The 19,360-nt window shown below is 40.6% G+C and overlaps 1 protein-coding gene across 3 annotated transcripts in view; it reads right to left on the reverse strand.

The window, feature by feature from the left end:
• Positions 1-3,828: 3,828 nt before the first annotated feature.
• R3hcc1l (R3H domain and coiled-coil containing 1 like) overlaps positions 3,829-19,360 on the reverse strand; it is an 81,720-nt gene continuing 66,188 nt past the window's right edge. For 2 of the 3 annotated variants that reach the window (XM_051199719.1, XM_051199720.1), the window contains exons 3-7: positions 16,932-17,107; positions 13,871-13,941; positions 12,911-13,006; positions 12,317-12,457; positions 3,829-4,474 (exon numbers count right to left, since the gene is read on the reverse strand). In XM_051199719.1, coding sequence (XP_051055676.1) covers positions 4,407-4,474; positions 12,317-12,457; positions 12,911-13,006; positions 13,871-13,941; positions 16,932-17,107 — 552 coding nt within the window. In that variant the 3' untranslated portion in view covers positions 3,829-4,406. Of the gene's footprint in view, positions 4,475-12,316; positions 12,458-12,910; positions 13,007-13,870; positions 13,942-16,931; positions 17,108-19,360 lie in introns of those variants that run through there. The other variant, XM_051199721.1, reaches the window with a different exon arrangement.

Below are 19,360 nucleotides of genomic sequence, written 5' to 3' on the forward strand. Positions count from 1 at the left end.
TTTGTTACGAGCTCTGTGCAAAACAGCCGTGTCAAAGTCATACCTGGCAGAGGAGTTGGTGAATGCAGTCCCTCACCTTATCCCCTTAGAACTCACACCCCACGCTCTGAAGCCTCTCTTTCATTGTGTCACACACAGGAGTGTTTCTAATACCCCTGTACCCTCAGGCCCTCCCTCCATTCCTGATGGGTCAATATCCCCAATTCCTGGGGCTGGGGCGGGAGGCAAGTTTCACAGAAGTGGCCAGACAGGGAGGGCCTTTCCCACAGAGCCACAAGAGATCAGAGACAGCTATGGTCACATAAACCCAGTCTGTCAGGACCTCTGCCAAAGGAGACAAGAGTAGTCCCACATCTGGCAGGCAGTCCAGTCTCTTTTGGGAGCACCTGCATGTCAGGGTTAGCCTAAGTTTCAGATTGAACCAAGGCCACTTCATTTTAAACAAACGTTTGCAATTGGTAAGAAACTGGCCAATCAAGCCATGCTGTAGGAACACTGAAACAGGTCTGGGAGAGCTAGGAAAAGAAGCCTGGGGAAACCAGAAGTGAGAACACTTAATTGAGTCGAGGACCGAGCCTGGGAAATGGAAAGGCCACAGTCCACGTGTGGAGGTGTCTGTGCTCCATTGCTCAGGTGGTGTAAGACCCCAGGATTTCCTTGGGCATGCATGCCTGGTCTTTTCTCCATTGGCATGCACACAGATGATCCTTCTAGGTCTTTATGATGCCAATAAAGTTTGCTCATGGTGGACTGCTACAAAGACAGGCCAGCTGTGCTCCTGTAGCTTCCAGTGCACGGCACTCAGCCATCTTCCCTCCAGAGCTGCACGAGAATGCACAGAACACACTCCTTGGGACAGCCCACCCCAGCCTGTTTCTTGTCTGCTTTACAATTGCCCTCCCAAGGCCCAACATTGAAACTAGGGCCAGACAGACTGAGAGGTGATAGGGAGGAGGAGTGAGAAGATCCAATCCAAAGACTGTAAACTTTTATAATCGAGGCTACAAAACCAAATGAATGGTAGCAGAGAAAGCTGACTTACAGTACTTTCTTCCCCACAATGCACAAGCTACCCCAATAGTAAAAAGGGACGTGTTTTGGGGTCATCTTCTGTGAATACAAAGTACCTTTTTCCATTTCCTCCATTCCCTCATCTCCTCTATTTGGCAGAGGAAGCCTATTTTGGTGTAGAAGTTTAGGTAAACAAGGGAAGGACTGATTTCCGGTTGGATCCAGCAAACAGTGACAACATTATACTCACACACGAAGCTAATGGTCTGTGACAGAATGTGCAGCTAGCTGGGGGGTGGGGTGGGAGTGGTGACTGATGACTGGACCTGGGCAGGGAGGGGAGGTTACCCTCGGCTTCTCGTTAGATCTAGTTTCCAAGAGGCCAGAAAAAGCAGGCCAGGTGGACAGTAACCAGAAGCACAGGTCTCAGCCTCCCTGCCCACATCACACAGCTGGTAGGAGGAGCCAGCTCTCATTCCTGGAAAAAGCTACACAAGAGCTGTGCTGTTAAGCTTCTGAGTTGAAAGAGAAAGACACAGGATGACCGGTGGCCAGCATGACTTAGAACTAGACGAGGAATGTTAACAGAATACCAACCACCAAATTCCAGACAGACTCCAAACCTCAGAAGACGTTCACCTTGGCCCTGTGTGGCCTCAGGGAAACCGAAGTGCTAGGAGCTCCCTCCTCAGAAACTAACCTAATGCTACAAAGGCCTTCACACTATGAAGAGAAAACTTGAATTCCCAGGCATTGTAACTTTCTACTATAAATTTTACATGACCCTGAGATTTAGATGCTCACCACACAAAAACATATATGGTCAGCAGAGACCATGAGATGTCACCCAATAGCTAAACTCTCTTGTAGAGCAGCCACACCAATCAAGAGGCTCCCCTAATTTTAGAGAGGTCTGATCTGTGAGACAGACTAGTCTGATAAGAGTTCACCTTAGACAAAAGCAAGGCTTTGCTCCTCTATGGGCGAGCTCAGGGCAGTCTGTGTTGGGCCATGGCCGAGACTTCTTACCCCTGGCCAATACACAGCAACCCCAACTACTGGACTAATGTAAGCAAAAAGCACATTGTCAATTAGAAGTAAAACAGCAATGCCCATAACTCTCAAATGTCAATTTAAAACATTTGTTCTCTGAGATTGTAAGAATAACCCTGAGAGTTAAAAATGGCTGAATCATCAGATGGAAGATAGGTTCCTAGACCACTTAATGAGAAAAAAAATTGTTTTGGAAATGATGAAACTTACTTAAAAACTGGGGAGCAAACATGGGGCTGGACATTATCATTAACCATGCCTTTAAAGAACACTAACCAGTTAACAAGAAGTACTTTCACCTACAAGTGACAAGAGAAGTCATGTTGTTTGCTTGTCTAGGCAGCCTGGGAGTAGACCCCGGAGGTAGAGTGCTATCCAGCACGTGTGTAGCTGTAGGTCAGCTCTCTAACATGGCAAGTATGTGCCTTAGAAATACATCAGTATAAAGCAATGCTGGGGCTGGAGGGGTGGCTCAGCAGTTAAGAACCTGGCTCTTCCAGAGAACCCAGATACAATGCCTGGATCCACATGGTGATTCATGACCATCTGTCTGTAATTCCAGTTGCAGAAGATCTGACACACTTTTCTAGTCTCCACAGTTACCAGATATTCACAGACATGCAGGAAAACACTGACACAAATACAATTATTACTATCAATTATTACTAGATATTGATGATGATGATAATAACAATAATAATAATAAAAGCCAATGCTAGAATCCTTGGCACTTAACTACCGTTATTAGAGAAGTCTGTTCTATGAAGACAGAGCATGGACCCTACAGGTACAAGCCAAAGACTTAAGTAGAAATAGAGGATCAAGAAAACAATGTATTTTCTCACATGTGGAATGGTGGCCCTCACTGGATAGGGCCACTGGGAAACCTGGAGTGAGAGACAATGCTAAAGAATTGTGACAGGGCTCCAAGACGGGACTAGCAATAGAGTCAGGTCAAGACTCAGACATTTAAGGAATATTTGAAGAGCCCCATTCTACCATGTTCTAGACAAAGCTAATAATCCGTCATTGTCATGGGCGTAAAGAGGGTTCTGCCCTAGATGACAGCACAAAGTGACTCCACTTCCTGCCTCCTCAGGCTCAAAGCCCAGCACTACCATGTCTTGAGTACAGGACCACTTCGTTGGTGACTCTGACCTGCCTGTGTCCTTCTGGGAACTGCTCACTGCCTAGAGGTGTTTATTCCACCCTGGCAGCTCGTCGCTGTACTGGATGGTCTGGTGCTGCTTGCCAAGTGCCTGTGGCGCAGGCTAAGACTGTACCAAGAACGCACTGGGTGCCAGATGGCCCTGCAGGGTGTCAGAGCTGACAGCTATGGAAAAAAGAAGAGGTTGGAGGAAAGATGTATAAGAGGTCAGGGCAAGAGAGGCTGCCACACAGAAATGCCAGGACGGCCACTTAGGGGGTACAGTCTGGGGCAGAAAAGATGGGGTGTGCTCTATTCTCTAGGGTTGATGAAACAGCACCCGTTTAAACCATACATGGCAGCAGAGCCATGAAGATTAGAGAGCTCATGTACGGGTTTCCTTTCTTTCGTTGTTGTTGGGTTTTAGGTGTGTGTGTGGGGGGAGGGCAAAAATTACAAACACCAGAATGATTTATATTATAAAATAGCCTTTAATCTCTTCCTCTCACAACATATTACTGCTTAAACTGGAGCTGGTACTCAGCTCCCTAGGACTGGCTTACTGAGGTGTGTGTGTGTGTGTGTGTGTGTGTGTGTGTGTGTGTGGAGGCGGGGGGGGGGGAATCACTGCCCGCTGTGCAGCTGGCACAGTACCAGGCACCAAGCTTAGTACAAACTCAGGAGTCCAAATACCGACACGTGCCACACATCCCTGGCTTTAGGTTTCTGGAGCCAGCAGTGTAGACGCTATCTGCCAAGGACACCAGGCACCTCTGTCTCTGTGACCGGCTTCCCACCACCCCCTCACTGTTCTCAACTTCTGAAGTACTAAGGAATACCCTGCCACATGGTCTCCCACTCCTATGACTGCAGGCTTGAATCCTCTGTTCCGCTTTGCACTTGCTTTAGATTTCCTGGAAGTGTGACCCATGCTAACTTGACCTCTTCTACCCAGAAGACTCTTAGAACCCACTTCTTCCATTTTTCTTCTCACTGGATGATTACTGTTAACGTCCACCACCGGAGGGCAATGTGGGAGTGAGGGCAGGACTCCTTGTTCTCCTATACCCTCCAGTCTTGTTCCCGTTTTCTTTAACATGCTCATCTGCATGTATACAGCTCTGGAAGTGTCCTCTCATCTCAGGAACCGAAAACACTTCCCAATTCATGGCTTCACCCTCTCAGTAAGTGACGTTCAAACTGCAGATTGGCCTCTGCCTTCCCAGATGTCTTCCCTTTGCTTGGCTTCTAAGCGTTTTCTCTCTGTAAATAAAGGTCAATGTTAATCATACGATTAATCATATATTTCACACAGCTAGTGAGTCTCCTTTAATCCAAATACAAGGCAAACTTTACCCATGAGACAAGTGGATTTCCTATTCAGGGCACTTGAATACAGAGGTTAAGAACTTTTTAACTTTCCAAGTGATTTATGGAATTGATACTACTCCAAAACATTTTCATTCTTTTGTTTTTCTTCTCTCTACTCCTTTCCCCATTTTCTTTCTTCCCTTTCCTTCTTTTTGTCATACTGAAGATAAAACTCCGGGTTCCACACATGTTAAATATACACTGTAGCACTAAGCTTCGTGTTAACTGCACTGCTTAGTTCTTGTGAATCTGACACAAGCTTAGGTCATCTGGGAAGGGGGGCCCTCAACTGAGACAATGACTCCTCACACTGCCCTGTAGGTAAATGTTTGGGGCATGTTTTAGATCAGTGATTGATATAGGAGGGCTCAGACCATGTGGGTAGTGCCACCCCTGAGCAAGCCATGAGAAGCAAATCCATATCAGCATTCTTCCATGGCACCTGCTCCAGCCCCGCCCAGGTGCCTTGCCCTGAGCTCTTGCCCAGACTTCCTTCAGTGATAAATTATGGTCTGGGAGTTACAGGATGAAAGAAACCTTTCTCCCCCAGGTTCGTTTTGGTAGGGTTTTTTTTTTTTTTTTTTTTTTTAATCACACCAAGGAAGCCAAACTAGGATATCCATTATAAACTGCCCCTTGCCCATTTTTCAGCATTTTATAATATGTGTATGAGTGCTCATTTGTGTGCATGCCATATGACATATGGAGGTGGGAGGACAACTTGTGGGTCCTAAAGATTAAACTCAGGTCATTAGGGTTAGTGACAAGTGTCTTAACACAATGAGCCAGTAAGCCTCTTTACACAATAGACCATTTTCCCAGACCACCACTGTTTGATTTCTGAATAATAAGTAATGATTGAAAAAAAAAAAAGAAATAAAGCTATACTGATAAGTCAAAATCTAGCAGGACTCAGTCTTGTGAGTAGGTGCTTAAGTCTATTTTTAAGGTTCATTTGGTGCTTTCAAATAACTGCCCATAATCCCTTGTGTACTGAACATTTCTTTTTAGCATTTCAGTAGTGATTCGAATGCTTTATTTACTTTTGTGTGTATAAGCATTTGTCTGATTGTGTGTCTATGTACCACCTGCATACCTAGTGCCATTGGAAGCCAGAAGAGAATGCTTGATTCCCTGAAACTAAAGTTACAAATGGTTCTGAGCTATAATGTGGTGCTAAGAATTCAGACCCAGGTCCTTGGCAGAGTATCCAGTGCTCTTAACCACTGAGCCACCAATATGTTTTAATCTCCCAAACTGTTCAATGGCAGCAGCATCCCGTGGGTTTCATTATTTCCTTACTGAAAGTTAAATGAGAAACAATTCGGAGGCAAACTTGTGGCAGTATTTTGCAGAGCACTTCAGGAATGAGAAATGTTCTAGAGCAGTGGTTCTCAACCTTCCTAATGTTGCAACCCTTTAATACAGTTCCTCATGCTGTGGTGATCTCCAACTATAACACTATTTTCACTGCCACTTGACAACTGTAATTTTGTTACCGTTGTGAATCATAATGTAAAAATAGTTTCTTATGCATACGATACTGGTTCTAATGTCATGGCTGACAGCCAATCACTCAATACTAGAAAATGCACATCATTTAAGTCTTCCATATAAGATTCAAGTCATGAACTGGTGAATTATAGAAATCAAGGTGAGTTTAGGAATAACACTTGCTGTTTCTACCTATCTTCAAATCAGCATAATCACTTACAAAAATCTCTGAATTATACTTGACTGTACATTAAGGGGAAGGAAGTTGGTTGGGAAACTGACTGACACTTGGGAACATGAGATAGAGAAATTCCTTGCTATTTGGGCACCATCTTGTGGCATCATCTGAATATAGCAGCAAAGTTACATGAGGCAAAAAATGAGGATCAATGAATTGTGAATTGAAGGCTGATTAATATTACGACTTGGCTACAGAGCAGGCAGGCTTGAATCAACTGAGGTTCTTCATGAGCAATGCCAGGGATAATGGACTTATCCAAAGGATGCCAAAATTTCTTAGGAAGATAGTATGGTTTTGAGTCTTAAAGAGACAAGCAGGGTAAGAATTAAATGAAAAGCAGTCTTGGATGAAATTAGTCAAAAACTGGCTGTGAATTCCGAAGGGGGAGAGGGGGCAAAAAAACCCAGGAAAATGAGTTACTAGAATTCAAAACTTTCATTAAGATAGGAAACAAATCAGAAGTATCTATAAACAATAGAAAAATATGACCACCTACAATTCATGAGTCCAAAATCAAAACAGTTCTAAAAAGAAAGTTTTTGTTTTTATTTTAAAGCAGTCAAAATTCATTGCTGGAGGCAAATCTAATCAGATATAAGGCTGTTTGGACCCTATATGGCTTACTTAATGTGACTTGTCACACACTTTGCTTAAGACATATCAGTGTAAATGGGTTTGCTTCCAGTGTTAAAAACACATTATAGCTACTGTGTCATCTTTCTAAAGTCTGTAAAGTTTCACAGTTTTGAAGTATGTCTAGTGTCCCTAACTCTTGGTATATGTGTGTTTGTGTACATTCTGGCAGTAAAGCATGAAATATTAGAAAAAGTAGGAAAACAAGAAATAGTGAAAACATGAAGCATATGAAATACAGAGGAATATGGTCAAATGGAACTTGTAAGCAACTCCCTGCTCTGAGACAGGAAACGGGATGGAGAGCTTGAGTAACTCGGGTAAGGCTAAATGATTAGGAAGAAATGGGGCTGGAACCCAGGTCCTTATTATGCAGCATACTTTCTACTATCCTGACATCTGAAAATATCAAAAAGGAAAAGCAAGTGAAAAGATTAAATGAAAGAGACATGTTCCATTATCAAAAGAATATTAGATGATTGCATGAAAAAAAAGCTATCATTAACATTGCCTTTATTAAAAATAAAAAAATTAAACTGACTAAACATTCCACAGCAGCTGTGAGAGCAAGGAACTAAGAGAGAATAGAACATTAAAAGTGAATGATTAACCTGAAACATTTACATAGACTGGCCCTGAAGATTCCCGTCCCCATGAGAAGTAAATGGGCAGAAATGACTATTGAGAGCCGACTGAAAATCAGGGAGCAGTCCGCTACTGCTTCTCACTGAGGAAAGTGTTGAAGACTGAAAAGGAAACACTCTGGGGTCATGCTTTATCTGGCAAGGAAAGGGAAGGAAAGAGAAGGGCTGCAAATTAAAGACTTTCAAAATTTACTTGAACATTTTAAAAATGATCACAAAACCCACTTGTAGCCACCTACAGAGTAATAATCAGCAAGCTTTGTGAGGAACAAGCCTGGGCAAATCTAATTGCCTTCCTTTATTCCCTGACAGACTCGGTAGATCAAGGAGAAGTAAGTAGCCTACATAACCTCTTAATTTTAGCAAGGCTTCAGATAAAGTTTATTAAGTATTTATACACGCATCAGCACACTAGGAAAATATAATCCAGACCTCATCAGGACCCATTTAACTGGAGAAATTATTTGCAGTGTATTAAGCACAAGGAATGATGTGCTATTTATTTTAGCAAGGCTTGATGTGGTCAGGTAGTCCTACTGTTGACATTTTTGTCTCTGGTTTTGAAGCAACAACAAAAAAAGGTAAATATTACACCTCTGCAAAAAATTTCACATAATTATAATATGGTTAGAAATGAACTATAGATAAGGGCAGGAAAAAAACATGAAAATACCCTGAAAAACTCTGATTATGATCAGTCATACAGCACGGTGGAATAATGGAATACATAAAGTTTCCCTGGGTTAGCTACCATAGGTAAATCTCTTTTACTACAAAAGAGCAAGTACTGTCCAGATGATTCCAAATCCATAGTGACTTAAGTAATCAAACTCCATGATCAAATAAATGGTTTACTTCCTCTGCTTTAGCCCTATGAACCAAATCTTGGCCTTTTAGAACCAGCCAGTTAATCATTTACTCCTAAGAATAAAATGAAATTAAATTATGAAATGTAATTATAGCTGACTTTGAAGATGAGAGAGCAGCTTATTCTGAGAAGCAATGATATACATTTCTAATTTTAGCCAGCAATCAAATATCTGAGATAGTGAACATGGAAAATTTTTACAGATATTCCTGTGTTCAGTCCTTTACTTATGCAGTTTCATGATTCAGCATGAATCACAGGTTGAAACACCTGATTAATAAATAGTCAAGTCCAAAGCACTCACAGATATGTATGCTTCCACTTCCCACTCTGAGTAAAGCTCTGATCTGTTATGTACCAAAAGAGGCTGCTCCTGCTCAAGAACAACGTACTAACGGGTTTTCCCTCTTGACATACACAGTGCGATTGGCTTTAATTGATCTGATCCTTCCCTCTCCTCAACTCTTTCAGAACTAGCTTTAGTCTGTGAATCTCCCTTTAAAGGACTGAGGTCTGAGATGTCCCACTAAAACGTTAGTAGAATCCAAGTAGGACAGAAAAACTCAAAAGATTGGGTGTGTTTACTCTAAGCAGAGTAAAATACTATAAGGTTTATGAAGTAACCAACATCATTCATATAGAGAGACAACGAGCATACATGTATAACTTTTTTGTTCTCAATAACATGATGGCCAACAGAATTCTTCACATAACACAAAGAAGGGTCAGATTGTTATACAATATTAAGAAAGGATCTATGACAGGATACTGCATAATTTTGATCCATGTTAATTCTGATCAACTGGCAATGGGTATGTCAGTAGTTGCCAAGGGAGAATGCCATGACTGATCAGCAAAATCCGTTATGTGTAATGGGAGAGCATCAGTACATCACACACACACACACACACACACACACACACACACACAGACTCAAGTCATATTACAACACAGAAAATAGAACAGTATCTTGAGTCTGTAAAGCACTTTCTAAACATTTTTTACACATTATGTGTGCTCAAAAACTTTTCCATCGTTTGGCAGGGCAAGCATTACTTCCTCTTAGTTGGAAAGAAGACAAAGAGTGATAACTGAGCTGCACAAAGCTACACAGCTAGTTAAATGACAATAGCTCTACTATAGCCCAGATTTCTTTATTTCCTTAGTGATCATCCCTTGTACTTAGTGATCATCTCTTGTCTGTAAAGGGTGCTAGTACAGAATGATGTCCAGATGGTCTAGATTTCTACTAAGAAAAAAAGGAAGGAGAAAAAGGTTAAACTACTACACAGATTTAAGTCATACTAAAGAAAAATTTTCTGTCAAAGCTGTTGGTATCTATAACTATTCTAGTATATTCTCTGGGGACTTAAAATTTTTACTTACAAAGGTAATATTTTCTTCTTGAGAGAAAATAGCAGTTATCCCTAAAACCCTTTGAAAGGGCAGAGAAAAAAAGTATGTGCTTTAATCAGGAAGGCTTACATTCAAACCCTCCTCTTGCTTTCCTCGGTGGGAAACCTAGGCTGATTTAACTTCTTGGGTCCAGCTCTAAACTGGAGACAGTATCTTGCATCATAGTTATCAAGACAGTGCCATCGAAATGACTACTGTGAGTTTCCTTCCAGTCCCTTCCATCAACAAAACCCTCACATCCATTTCTTATACTAAAACTTTTCAGAAATGAAATGAGAGGAGAAGCTGGGGTACAGCTAGCTCAGTGACAGAGGGCTCGGCTTGCACTGACCCTTCGTCCAGGAGAGAGAGCACTGTGGGAAATCGAAGGTATGAGAAGGAAAAAACGATTGATTAAAATATCTTAAAGTAATCCCTGGTTTGAGCTTTAGTCCCCACTGGGCTCTAAGTCATAAGGAGAGGAATAAAACACATCTAAGTGAGATGCCTGGACTCCATACAACTCCTTGGGAATGCTCAATACAAAAGATGCCAGAAAGAGAAAGTCCCCAACTTCATTTTCTCAGACACAAAGAATAGAAGAGCCTGGATGTAGAATAAGGAAGGGTCTTCTGTAACCCACACAGTAATAGACCGAACCTACCCTGGTCTCTAATTATAACCCAAAGCCTTCTGGATTCCCAGTTACCAGAGAGGCTGAGAAGAGAAAGGCAGGATGATGGCAAATCTAAGTTCAGCACAGGCGCCAGTGAGAATCAGAGAAATTAATAACAGGGAAATGTTCTTCATTTAAAAAAGCAACACAGGAGAGCTAGCAAGGCAGTTCACATCTATAATCCCAGCACTTCAGGATTGAGGTAGGACTGACGCAAGTTCAAAAGCAGCCTAGGCTACACAGTAAGTTCTAAGCCAGTGAGGACTACAGAATGAAATCGTCTCAAAAACAAATAAAAGCAATAGGGTGTTCACTTGGCCAACAGTCTCTACTGCACCATAGAAATGTCTCTTAGACAGCAAAGCACTTAAAGCAAACACTGCAAGAGAAACATGTGGGTGTGTCTGCCACTAGAGGTATTATCCAAGCAAAGCAGCAGCTGCAGGATTCGAGAGACCCCGGTGATAGTGCATTTATAGTAAAGGCATGGCATATGCAAAAAGAGTCATATCTTCATTAGATACCACTGTCAGTACCCTCTACTCTCACCCTTTTATGGCCTGCTCTTGTTCAGTTCTGAACCCAGGGCCTTGCAAATGCTTTACAACTGCGCTACATCCCCAAGCCCTTTTATTCACCCTCTGAGATAACTGTAGTCAACACCCAAGAGTCATTTTCTTCAGAGATAACCAATTAACAACAGATTAAGGATACTGCACATTCTACTCTGATCCAGTTCTGTTGTTTCCCATCTATAAAAACAAAAGCAATCCTTTCCTTTTTCTAAGAAACCTCTTAATGAACAATGCATTAGAATACAAAACAAAAACAAAATTGCCTCATTATAATCATTAAGGTAAATTAGTTGGGTTCAGTTCTAAAACTCTAACACCTGCCATGATGCTCTCACTCACTGGTTATCTGGCCAGTGCAGCTGAGAGTCCGAAAGCTGCCTGCTATCACCAAAGCATAGTGGACAGGAAGTATTAATGGCCTTGTTAGACTGGCAATAAACAAGGCATCTGAGACTTCAATTGGTTTAAGGGAAATGAAGTCACTTTTTGGTAAGTGGAGTTTTCCGAATTGTCTTCACTAATTCTAGAGGTACTGAGAGCAAAGGCAAGAAGCCTGTCTAAAGTTTGAAGATTGATTTAAAAAATACTTCTGTGTCAAGCCCAAGTCCAAGTCTTTACAAAGAACTCGACAGCCTATAAAGAGAAGATATATTTTAATCTTGACCCCAAACTCTAAGGAAAACTCTGCTTTTAGATATGTGCAAATATTTTCCAAACTCTTAGGCATTAGAAAGAAATTAGAAGGCAGATCAATCTATTCCAGACTGTCTTAAGAAAACAAAAATCCCTCTTAGGGTCATTATCACCAATATCAGCTGCTGACTCTTCCTTAACTTGCCTTCTACCAAAGCCATCAGATTACACATGGCGCTGTCATGACCAAGTTAAAAACAAAACAAACAAGATCTGGGGGACTGTGAAGTCTTCAGAGGAAAATTTTCTCTCAGTTTGGAGCAAGCTGTAGAAAAGTCAGAAATAAGCTGAGAAGGCGGGGCCTATCTCTTAGTAATAGTAAATTAATTAGATGCCTTCATGTACGAACAGGAGACAAATCCTGAATGTAAGGTTTGAAAACAACATCTATGCACTTGAGAGGCTTCTTGAAAATGGAAAAGACAAGATGCAATGGACTTCATTTTCTTTTCCTTTTTCAGCATATGCCTCCTAGTGAACCCCTTGTGGTTCAGAGAACACTACCATCAACTCACCTCGGGCTTCTTGCAGTTTCTTGAGCTCTGCTTCCCGTTCAGTTTTGTTCTGCTTGCTTCGAACCCCAAGGGCACTGATGACTAACCTTCTGGCTAAGGCTGCGGAAGTCTCAGGTCGCTCCTTTGCTGGCTGGAGAAACTCTGGGAAAAAAGGAGGAAGAGGCAGTAAGGAAGAGAAACCACTACAGCTCCAAGTGATTTAACTCAGTAATTAACATACAAAACAGACTAACAAGGGCGGTATCAGCAGTAATTAATACAACCCTGATAGATGATGATGCGAGGACATTAGTATGGCAAAGTACAAACAGCCCTGGCTGCACCATCTGCATTAGCACAATTTCTTACAGCAACTCTATCAACAACTGAAATGTCACTGGAATCTGGTTGCTATACTGCTCACCCTTAGTCTCTCCCACACTTTAAGCAGCTAGGGCATATTTCCAACTTTTTCTTTTTGTCCTTAAAAACATATCAGAAGAAGTAGTAACATAAAAAAGACAGTGTCTATTGAGCTCTGGGTGTTGTGAAACTGCTGCAATGAACGGTGACTTCTCCATCAATAAAGAACAAAGGCAGAGGCTGTGGGCTCACCAGCACAAGCTCTAGCTTTGGCCTTGGCTGCTCTTGTGGCCTGTGACAAGGGCCGTATCTTCACCATGGTATGTTTAATACCCAGAGCATCACGAGCTGCAAGGAAGAAGAGACATAAGGAAGTAAAGTGACACACAAAATTTAGGGTTATTTCTTATAAAGCATTTATTCTTTGAAGTTAATGTTTGTTGGTTTTCATGGCAAGAAAAAGAGATCATACAATGCAGAACATCTGAGAACAATAAGTTGGGCAATGATCACTTTAGAACAGAGATGAGACTAAACCCAGCCAACTGACTTTGTGCTTGCAAATAAAACTATATTAAACAGAGCCATGCCCATTTGCACACTGTAGCTGTTCTCCTGATGCTATCTATAACCAGTTTAGGGAAGGACAGAAGCCTTTTGCCTTTCTCGCTACAAGGCTGGGTTAGGTAACGATAGATGATTTTGGCTTTACAAACCCAAAAATATTTTATCTATCTGGCCCACGAAAATCCATGGTCTAGAGATAGTTCAGACAGGAACTAGCAAGCTAGCACTTCTGACTACTGTGGATTCCTCTGCATATGTATGTATGCAAAGACCAAATATTCAGAGAGTAGCCACTACAATAATCTCTCTGGATACACTACTTCAAATTCATTTTTCTGAAGGAAAAAAAATACGGTAAAATTTAGTCTCACTGTGATCGTTACCATGCCTGACAGTTATGTGTGCAAATAGCCTGGGAGGAAGTGCCTACCTTTCCCAATACCAAGTGCTGGATTAAAGAGAAGCAGGAGAGAACATGTGGGTACCAAGCCACATAACTCAAAAAAACAGTACTTATTCTACTGCACATAGCGACTGAGCAAAGTTCTAATTGGTTGGAATAGAAAAGAAATAAGAACAAGAAGCAGGAGAAAATAAAACAGTTTTTAAGAGGGACCTGGAATTCCTGAGTCACTAGACGGATACCTGTGATTGGACTGGAGAATACTCCTAGGGCATGTGTGTCATCTACCCATTTAATATCAAATCCTTTCTTTCTGTAACAAGAGAAAACAATTTTTACATTTCTTAAAATTTGTTTTATGAAATGTCTTTAAAATAGTCTTACAAAGCATTTCATAAGATAGAGGAATGGGAACAGTGACATAAAAACAGCTTGGTACATAGAAGCCACTAATTAAAAGCCATAATACCATCATAAAGAATTACCTGGGAGTATTTTATAGATGCTAACTAATTAATCCTCACAAATCTGCTGGAGTACTTATTGCACATTTTCAAGAGATATCCTTATGAGGAGAAATGAGAAGGGATGAAAAAGGAGGCCAGAGGAGGTATAGAAGAATATAGAAGTCAGGGAGGGTCACTTGGATTTCATGCAAATGTAAACCGTGTGTTGGGGTGGGTACTGCATTGCTAGAAGATATAATTCAAATTGTAAAAAATAAGTCACATAATGAAAAATACAACTATACTCATAATGCTTACTACACTTGTAGAAGGAAAATAAGGTGTGTGTGTGGGTGGGGGATAGGAATAACCATAGCTAGCCAGAATTTTTTAAAAAAAGAATGAAACAATGAACATTTAATACCCCTTTAGAACAGAGCTACACACTGAGCACCAAGAACATCAGGATTACAACACACACACACACACACACACACGTATGTGTGTGTGTATTTAAATTGCATATTTAAAATTCCTTTGATACATGAATACATTTTATTTTGATTAAATCCACCCTATATGGTCACTATATCAATTTAGCAAAATGACAGTAGTAGGTTCTCCCCTAGGGTCTCTGACTTCTCCAGCTACAGGTTCTTAGTCATATTTACAGTACCAGCCATGAATTCCTCCTGTTAGAAAGAGAGTGGGTACCACCACCCCCTAATACATGTGTATTACTATTCCACCAATGGTTATATCCAACTGCAGGAAGCATTACTGGAGTTCACAGGGTTCACAACTGGGTAAGACTGCTGGTAGTTTTTCTCTCCTAGCAGCCTGCCTAGCACCCTGAGGCACTATGAAAGCTAGCCACTGGGGAGGAAAATAGAGATGAGATTGTCTACGACAGGCCAAGAACATGATAATGAGCACTCAGATGGCAACATTTTAAACAATGGTGCTCATTAATTTTATTATTAACAGCAATAATCACTAAGAAGATTAATATTGATGAAGATGGTGATGAAGCAAAGCTGACTGTGGTATCTGACTCAGGTATTATTTTATATTTTTGCAGCATGACCTCTAAAAAATTATAAATCATTATGAAAGATGATAAAATAGCTTTGCCTTCTTAATTTTCTTGACAGAAAAAAGTAACAAAGGAAACTTAAAAGCCTAGTTAGAAAATGTACGCTGGACCGTGCTATCAACTGACCACAGGAGTGAAGAGCAAGTTCAACAGTCAGTCTCTGCTGCAGTTTACAAAAGATGGGACAGACCGACAGCCAAAAGCCTCACCTTATCCCTGTGACTTCAGTCCTTTCAAGTCCTTGTGAGAATGGCTTTAGATTTCACAGAAAATGCTCTCTCACATGGTGAGAAAGAGACAAGCACAGAGAAGCAAACGACTCAAAAGAATTAGCTGTCCTTAAGCTGGGTGTGGGTGTGAATGCCTAAAACCCAGTACTGCGGAGGCAAAGATGGGATGATTTTTGAGTTCAAGGCTAGCCTAGGCTGCATAGTAAGGAACTGTCTCAAAAACAAAAATAGCAGCAAAACCCAATAATCCCTGAGGAAGTTCTAGACATGGACAAAAATTGCCCCTATTTTATTAATGGCAGTCTAATTTTATCAATGATAATCTAAGGTAGCTCAAATTTGAGATTTAGTCTTACTGATGCTCTGAAGGATCTGTGAACAGCACCTGACACTGGGTCTTAACAAAACTGAATGAATGACTTACCTACACTACACATTTACAGTAAGGTTTATGGTATAGCTTAAATGTCTTCCAGAATCCATTCACTCCTGCTTTCTTTCAGTTGTTCCCCCCCCCCAATGGAGTTTAACTGATAAAATAAATATATAAATGCTTGATAATTTCATCTATTCTAGCACTTTATTTAAAATTCTTCCTTGACAGTAAGACATGGGCCAGATGTGGTGGTAAACCCAGGCACTTCTGGAAGCTGAGGATCAGGAGTTTGAGGCTACCTAGATACTACCTTAAAACAAAAGCAAAGCCAGCCATTTTTATAAATTTTATAAATAAAGTTTTACTTTTTCAACCACACTCATTTGTTTACATCCTGTCTCTGGCTGTCCTAGTGAGACAGCCCAGAGCTGTCACTTGAAATAGTCACCCTCTGATCCTTTAAAAAATAATTAGGAGCTATGCTCTTAAATAGAATCTTAAAAATTCAATGTAAAGTTGGAATCTGACAGAGCATGTCTATAATCTTGGCATTCGGGATATAAATAAACTGAATTTTAAGTTTAAATTTATAGCCTCAAATATGGACTTGATTCATTTTTAATAGCAGGATTGAAATATTGAAGCACATTCCTTGATAATGACTTTTCTTCTAGACCCTGGATATTTTTTTCTTAATAACTTTCTGGATTATCTTCCTGATACTGAGTCTATTCTTTATTGTAAGTTAGAAATATATGTATATTTCTCATTCTTTTACCTTCTTCTAAAATATACCACCTACATACATACCAAGAGTTAGCATAAATGTTCTGAAGACCACTTGTAACTAGGAGCAAACTACAACTAAAGGGGCTTCAGATAATAGAATACTTGGATATAAGTTCAAATACATCAATAATTAACAACACATATAAATGGACTAAATTCTTATAAAAGTCTGTAAAGGCTACCTTGGCCCTTTCAGGGAACCGAAGACTAGTCTGACATACAGGCTTTCTAATGGATCTGAACAACACACAAATCCGATGCTAAAATAAATAACTAAAAAACTTTAAAAGACATGATTTTTCTTTAAGTATTAAGATGACTTCCTCTCACCTTATCTATCATTTGGAACCATTTGCAAATACTTACTGGTAACTGCAGAAAATTCGCAAAAGGTCTTCTGTACGAAATTCTTGAGGAAAGTCATAAATTTCAATGACATGTGGGAATTCACATTCACTGAGGTCAATATCAGGAAGTTCATGGCTATAGTAATCAAATCTAGGCTCCTGAATGCTTTTTCTGTTCTTCATATTCCCTGATAACTAGAGAGGAATAAACACAGTAAGGTGCCTGCTGATGGAAAAATCAAGGCATTATAAAAATATGCTTCCATGTATTACCAATCCTTCTCCCATCTCCCCATTCCTATTCCTTAACTTTTGGCATTATTTCTGTATTAGTAGTGTGAATACAATCACAGCCAGGTGCTTACCACCTACTTTATAATCGTACATGTGGAATGTGGGCCAAGGTGTGGAAATCTCAGCATATAAGCAAGGCATAAAACTTGTTTCTGTCAATTATCATGTGAGAATATATAGTCATATCAGGGGTATGTGGATGGAGCTCAGTGACACAGCACCTATCTAGTACAGGCAAGGGAGTGGCTGGAGGAAGAAAGGATGGATTAATATAATATAATGAGTTACAAATGGCACACCCTGGAAACTGAGACAATAGCTGAAGAGATGAATTAACATTTGTTTTCACTGGGCTCATTGTTCAGGCCCACCTCATAATTTCTTTTCTCAAAGTGAACAAAAAGTTTTAAGAATGAAAAACTTCTAGTTTTGTTGTATATTAAAAAGTGAGGAGAAAGCTTACAGAGAAATTTGTTAAGACAAATATAAGTAGCAGTTATACTCAAGGTCCCTAGTGTAAGAGCTACCTAAGGCTATAGAAGAATTAATATAAAAGAATTGAAACCGCTATTAAAAAGAAAACTCAAAAACCCTTTAAAGCTATTAACTGCCCAAACTGGAAGCAACAGAAAAAGAGGTAGCAGCAAAGCCAAAGCAGCATGGTATCACCAGTGAGCAAAAGTGCTAGGCCCCTTTAAGCACTGCCTCTTGGATGGGAGGAGGGAGGGAGGGAGGGAAGGAAGGGAGGAAGGAAGAGAGGAAGGAAGGAAAAAAGGAAGGAAGGAAGAAGAGAATTTATAATGCCAAATATACATCTCCTCTTTTTGAAGAAGTGCAAAATAGATTTAATGAAATTATTGGGGATGAAGGGAAAGGGAAGGTAATTTAGACATTCTTGTGCCTCTAGTTTAATTACTCCACTAAATCCTGTTTTATATCTAAAAACACGGGAATAACAGTATCTCCACCTCAGAGACAGATATATATAAAGTAAATGAGATGTTTGGCATATTGCTTGGTACACAAATACGAAAAAACAAAAACAAAACAACAACAACAACAAAAAAAAAAAAAGAAAAAAAAAAAAAAAAAAAAAAAAATAGCCCGCTTTTACAGGTCATGCACCATGGTAGCTCAAATGCGTTTAAACAGAGATCAAGAAAAGGCTGTTCCTGCGACTGTACCAACTGAGCCATGCGTCAGTTATTCCTGGGTATATATGAAATCGAAGTGTCAGATAACCACATGGTTCCTGTTAGGGTTCTAAAGTGGGACAATCTGCTGAGGTCTCTAACATATCAAAGGGGACACTGGCAAGCAGGTTCTCTGGCATCCCTCAGTTTCTACCTGTTAGAAAGCCCTCCTGGCTAGCACAGCTGGCTCCCTACTTGCTGGGCTGCCCTTCCCTATAGAATCCAACCACTTTATACCTACCCCTGGCTGCTGTATCTGGTCTCTCTCTCCTCACCCTCACTTTGCCCAGATGGCTCAGGGTCAGGTCAACTCTGGACTCTCCCAGATACCCCTGCCTCTGGCTAGCCTCTCCCACATATCTACAATAAACCTTCTCCTCCACTACATACCAAGGAACAGTCATTCATTCATTCATTTATTTATTTATCTATTTTGGGGGGGCACTCAGTCCTCAAGCCACAGGCGGCTCTCCTTTCTGCATGAAGACCATGGCAAGAAGTCATCACAAGCAGGAAAGAAGACACTAGGAAGTATACCCTACACAACTCAGAACCGTGCAGACTGCAAACTGCTTCATTCAAAAACCAAGCCTTATGCCAGAGGCACACTGCGATCACCAGAACTGTATATTTAGTTTTGAAATACTACAACTTAGTTCTTCAAAATCACTTCAATTATTTGGGGCCCATTGTATTCATTAGGAATTTAAGAATCAGCTTGTTAATTTCTGTAGAAATCACATGTCCAATTTGGAACATAAACTTACTAAGATTTTCCAACAGATGAAAATGGGATATGTTTTGAATTTATTACATATTTATTTTGTGTGAACATGTACACATGTAGGCTCCTAAAGAGGGATCAGATGACAACCTTGAAATAGCTGGCTCCCTCCTTCCACCATATAGGCCCTGGGGACCAACTCAGGTCATTTAACCTCCTGTGGGTACCTTCATTCAA

Source organism: Phodopus roborovskii, unplaced genomic scaffold (assembly GCF_943737965.1).
Source record: "Phodopus roborovskii unplaced genomic scaffold, PHOROB, whole genome shotgun sequence".
Lineage (NCBI taxonomy): Eukaryota > Metazoa > Chordata > Mammalia > Rodentia > Cricetidae > Phodopus > Phodopus roborovskii.